The 5,620-nt window shown below is 33.5% G+C and overlaps 1 protein-coding gene across 1 annotated transcript; it reads right to left on the bottom strand.

Annotated features, from left to right (window-relative positions):
* Window positions 1-207: 207 nt before the first annotated feature.
* LOC126367349 (SAC3 domain-containing protein 1) lies at window positions 208-4,728 on the bottom strand. The gene is made up of 7 exons (XM_050010840.1): window positions 4,551-4,728; window positions 4,230-4,391; window positions 3,736-3,897; window positions 3,006-3,254; window positions 2,510-2,647; window positions 1,819-2,011; window positions 208-466 (listed from the first exon to the last, which is right to left on the bottom strand). The coding sequence occupies exons 1-7, from the start codon at window positions 4,649-4,651 to the stop codon at window positions 383-385; spliced, it is 1,089 nt and encodes a 362-aa protein (XP_049866797.1). The 5' UTR covers window positions 4,652-4,728; the 3' UTR covers window positions 208-382.
* Between the last annotated feature and the right edge of the window lie 892 nt (window positions 4,729-5,620).

Raw genomic sequence — 5,620 nt, 5'->3', positions numbered from 1 at the left:
TTATCCGCCGAAAAGGATAGGGACAGATGAACTGTTAATTTTAAAATGAATGAATAATCCGCACGAATAAAATAGGCATCTCGCTTGTATGCAATCTGTTTGAAGTGTGCTGTTTTAATTCGCTAATATAAAATTTTGGAAGAGATTTTTAAATTTCTGCTTATAATTTATTATTTATTTATTTAATAATTACAACTATAAGTTACCATACAGGCACATGCCCAAGGCGGAGACAGACACATAAACGACGACTACAATTGACGTGTTCCATGAATTTTATGCCTGTCGATTACCTGTCCCTTTCTTTTTCGGAGGATAACAAAATGACAGGTCAAATCAGCACCATTATTATATTTATTTTTACATAATCGACATTCTAATTTCAATAACTGACGGTATAAGTGAAAACATTATCAACACTCAAATCAACATCCTTATCTAAGTTGAGTAGTTTCATTGGTTGTAGCTGAAACAAAAAGAAAGTCAAAAAGTTTGTTTCCTAAATTCAAAAATATCTTTATTCAATAGGTAACATAGTTACACTTTGAATCGTCAATTTTACATAACGAACGTCTCATCCGCCTAAAACTACTGCAGCTTCTCACAACCTGTATAGCCGGGGAAAAGAAGCTGCAAGAAAAACCTCGGCACAGGGCCCTAGACGTTTATTAAAAAAAATAAAAATAAACATAAAATATTGGTATACAATTGAGTAATTTAGCTGCCTAATATCAGTTCTCAGACAGTTAATCCCATGCATTCATATCTTCTAAATAATCACTAACTTTATAATAACCTTTTTTGTAGTTTTTGTTTAACTACTAAATTGTAGAGTTTAGAGATTAGAGAGGTGTGGTGGGGTATGGTCCCTTCTGGCATAGATTAAATAATATAATACGTATAGAACGCTAACTCTCCGCCCCACACCAATTCGTATCGCGCGCTAATTTCACCCCCTGTGCTAAAGTAAGACAACAAATTGACATATTTGGCTGTTCAGTGGCGAAGTTTGCGGAAGCTGTGCTGGATCACTTGACAAACATATAATTGTATTTGCTTTTATATTATTATTGAGGATTTATTATTATTATTTATTTATTATTATTAAGCCTTAAGTATAACATTAGTTTGAATGCAATGTCCTGCAAAATTGCATAAGCAATTTGTCTGCAGGATCACAGTCTCGCTCACTTGGTTAAATTACAATAATTAAGAATTAAAAAAAATAGGTAAGTACGTGCTAAATTAAATCTAATAAATATTTTTTTAACTTATTTTCAAACATTAAATTACACATTATTATTTAATTAATTTTTTTTTTATTATTTAATGTAATTTATAATTGTATCCTATTATTACATTTATAATAATTATTATTATAGATTCATTTAATGTAACTTAAGTTTATTTAGTATACAGAAATGTAATGTTGAACCTTTTAATGCATTGGTATTTTATCAAGTACTGTAATGTTAAAATATGGTTTTATGTATGTATAAATAAAAAGCCGCTAAGGAGTAAGGGAGAACGCGCGGACTGTCTGTCTCGCTTGCATTTGTTGGCTCCTACCGAATGAAGGCCATCAACAAGTTAATAGATAAACTAGTAAATGTAAGTATCTCGTACTTTGTCCGAGATAACGTATACTATCCATAATAATATCGTTGAGTAAAATAAACTACTAACATATGTGTGATCAGAACAGGTCTCCTATATAACTAAAGGGAAAATTGCGCTTACTCATTCATATACGTGGTGGGCGTACAGTAACTGTTCTGTTTTGAAATTATAATCTAGCATTGTATCCCAAATACTCACAGTAGCCACATCATGTTTAAACTCCTTGCCGAACCTGACGACGCCGCCGCTGGCCTGCACTGCGACCCCGTAGTGCGCACACGCATCCATCGCGTCACCGTCGCTGTTGTACCGCAGCCACCGCCGCAGCGCCGCCGCCGGCACTGACAGGCTCTTGCTACTGTATGCGTGGCTTAGGACCAGCAGGGCTTTTCTGGGGAGACAACGACATAATGTTACATTTTATAGTATAGTTAGAAGCAAAAAGTTAGTGACAGTTAAGGTATACATATAGTTAGCAACATCCAGAATGTCCAAAAATTACGGACCTTCAAGGTGGTCGGTGGATAGTAACACTCTTAAGTGACAAAAACATCGGCACAACCTGCGTGTTCAAAAAGTTGCCAACAACCTAATCGTCCAGATTGGCGAGACGCTTACAATGTCAAATTAGTTCGGAATTAGATTTCGGTTCAATAGTTAACACATTCTGTGATATCCTGTTATTGGCTAAGACACACTATGTAATTTAAATACTTAAATTTAAAAACCAAGGCAAGAGGGAAATCACTGCTCTATTTTTCCCTAAAAAAGTAGCATGGAGAATGCTACACCTACAAGAGCATGGCTCTTAAATTAGTGATATTAAACTTTACCTGCCTAAAATTGCTGTTGGATATCTTATGAATAAAAAAAAAAAAAAATAATTTACCTTTGCAAAACTGGTAAATATATACACAATGCACAGAATGTGAGTGGACAGAGCCTGTCCATCAGTTTGCACACTTGTACAAAGTTCCCTTTTAGATTTGCTACTGCTATACTATATGCTAGCTTCAGTTGTGGATGGCTGAAATAAAAAAAAAACCTCAGTAAAAATGAAAAAAAAAATAAAAAAAATCTTGAAATGTCAAAAAGGTCTTCAATTTACAGAAAAAAGCACTATTGATAACAGATTAAATAAGAAAAAAAAATTCTACTTATATGAAATTGTACTGATACAGTATACGGATCTGATAAATAATGTACATTTTTGACAGCATTTTGTCTATTTCAATTAGGGACTTTCTAGGCTATGTTCCTCAAAAAGAAAGAACAAGAGAACATGAAATTACAAGTTTAAACGAAGAAAAACCTAACCACACCATCTATTGTGTTTTTGGGGAATGCCGAACGGAAAGTCCCTCTAAAATATGTATAAACATCACCTTTTTAAATCCTTTGGTAAAGTTAAATATCTATATAATGGGTGTAAATCATCCAGGTTACACAACAGATACAGACTTTCAATGAGCACCCGGTCACATTTTAGCTTGTAGGTTATATTCATGTTTGAAAACAAACTTGATATTTCCATCTTCTCATTTTTTTTACAAGTCAAGAACCATTTCATACACTCTAATAGGTACTTTTTATTAAGCACTGGATCATAATCTTTTATCGGGAGCTCACATAATCTAAAAGAGAAAAAGAAATCTTTAAATATACAAAAATATTAGAACATCTTTAGAATGAGAACAGTAACATATTAGCTTACAGTTCAAATTAAACTAACTAGGAGTTTTATCCACTGAATATAGCACCTAAGCCCTATGTAATTAATTACGAAAGTACATGATAACAATCATCCTAATATTATTCTGTATTTTTTAAAACATACATTACATATTAGGAAAGCTGTACTATAAAAGTCAGTGTACAGCTACTATTGAAAAGGTCTTTAAAAGCATTTTAGAATGTAGGCAAGGACAAGTTTGTTTTTTTAAATTTCAACTTATCTCAAAATCTCAAAGATAGGTACAAGTTGCCAGTTATCAGGGTAACTGACTGTCCCCGACAGACTAAAATATTCAGCTGCAACAGAAAGATAGAGGTTCCATGTTGGTACAGAATCTTAAAAATAATAATATAAAAGTTCCTGTTAACAAAATTATTTACCTATAACCATAGTACACATAGAATCTGATCATGGGTTCCAATAAACTGGCACAGTTCTCTGGGCACAGCCTCTGTATTGTCATGTCCTGTCGCACGGCTCGTAGCCGGTCATTTAGGAAGTCATACACACATGCTGTTGATACATCTGTCCGCTTTGTCACACTGAAAACCATTTAAAAATAATATGGGGAGATATAAGAATTAAACTCATATTAATATTAGCCTAAATTGAAGATGTATTTCTTCTACTTTGTCAACTCTATGAGAATATTCTTAGTGTCAATTTCTGTGAACATAAGTTTTTTTTTAACTCCATTAAACTGCAGAGGAGCAGCACTGTGGAGTATGCCGTACCTCCTCAAGTGGGACATATGATAGACTATTTTTGTTGTTTTAGTACTGCAAATAGTATATTAGATATTAAGATATCAAAGTTATTTAAATTATTTAAAGGGGCGACATAGTTTAGAAATAGAAAAATACCAAAAACTTACTCTAGTAACAAATAGTGTACAGTGTCTCGGAGCACGGGGTAGGGGCGCAGGTTCCGCGGCAGGGCCATGTTAGAGTCTGCGGCGGACCGCCTGTACGTCTTTACCAACATTCTTTTCGGCCCTAACACCTCCAAGACGTGAACTAACCTCTCTTTTTCCCGCCTGAAATAACCAAATTCATCTATCAATAACTGTCACCTATCAAGGCTTTGTTTTTAATAACACGTATCGTTATTAATTAATATTTTTAACTATGATTTACAGAATAAATAGGTACATACAATAAACATCATAATTTAAAATATGAAACTAGAAACTTACATTGTAACCTCGTCCTGAGGGCACATCGAATTGCATGTCCCTTTGATTTCATCAGAGTTTTTTCTCTCTATATTTGCACAAAAATATTCGAAATAAGACATGATTTATTAATTTAATAAATAGAGGCAAAACATTCCAACTTTTCGCCAAAACAGAAACGATTTTTTTTTATTTGTCCATTCGGGCAGGCAAAGGGAACTTAGCCCATACAGCCTAGTTTTTGGTCATCTCAATCTTTTTTGGAAAACAGAAACGAAGGTTAATTTTCGTTTTTTTTTAAAGCGAAGTCATTCTCATACCGCCAAGTTTGTAGTTCATATTAACTTTGTAATCATTGGGTTTTTACCTTTAATAAAAACATTTTATTTATTTTATTATTATTTATATTATTTTAACATTTTGTACCTACTGTTTATAATATCGCGCTGACGCCACTTTTAAAATAATGTTGTTATACTGGGTAAAATCTCTTGGTCAAATCAAGAGACATAAGAGCACACGAGGGGCGGAACAAAAACAATACTTTTTTTAGAGATTTTATTTTTCACTAACAATAACTTTACATCACCTTTGTCTAGAAGAAATTTTCATAATTGAAAGGGGTATGGGCAAAAAGTAAATAGCAGCTGCTGGATCCACTAACCACCACCGCGGTTGCCAGAGCAGAGTACGTTTAGCTCTAAGTACTGAGTGCTATCTACACGGTTACAAAAACGTAGTCATTTAACTTTATAAGGGAGTTAAATTTCAGTGAATTCCAAACGATATTAGCGTTCATCTATAGTCGCCTAAACATCAGCTCGCCTATAAGTTATCCCATTCAAATATGAGCTTTAAATTATGTAATTAAACAGTCCATTTTGCAATTACAAGTAAAATAGTTGACGGCACCCTATCCACGTGCCTTGCGCTGATTATATTGATTGTAAATTGAACTGTACAGTTTACAAATTAAAGCTTACTTGAATTTATACACTAATATCGTTAGTACCTAAACTGAAAATGTCAACTCCGCAAACTACGACTGTACAAAGTCGGTTATTATACTGGACCACTTTAAGTGCATTTTG

This window comes from Pectinophora gossypiella, chromosome 6 (assembly GCF_024362695.1).
Source record: "Pectinophora gossypiella chromosome 6, ilPecGoss1.1, whole genome shotgun sequence".
Classification (NCBI taxonomy): domain Eukaryota; kingdom Metazoa; phylum Arthropoda; class Insecta; order Lepidoptera; family Gelechiidae; genus Pectinophora; species Pectinophora gossypiella.
Note: the sequence above shows the minus strand (reverse complement) of the source record. Positions and strands in the feature narration are given on the sequence as shown.

Excerpts from the sequence above, each read along its gene's own strand:
- LOC126367349 (XM_050010840.1), bottom strand. The coding sequence starts at position 4,651 with ATGTCTTATTTCGAATATTTTTGTGCAAATATAGAGAGAAAAAACTCT. Across the intron at positions 4,392-4,550 it reads CCTCAGGACGAGGTTACAAT|GCGGGAAAAAGAGAGGTTAG; the intron begins GTAAGTTTCTAG and ends TGGTTATTTCAG. Across the intron at positions 2,648-3,005 it reads TTACCAAAGGATTTAAAAAG|CCATCCACAACTGAAGCTAG; the intron begins GTGATGTTTATA and ends TTTTTATTTCAG.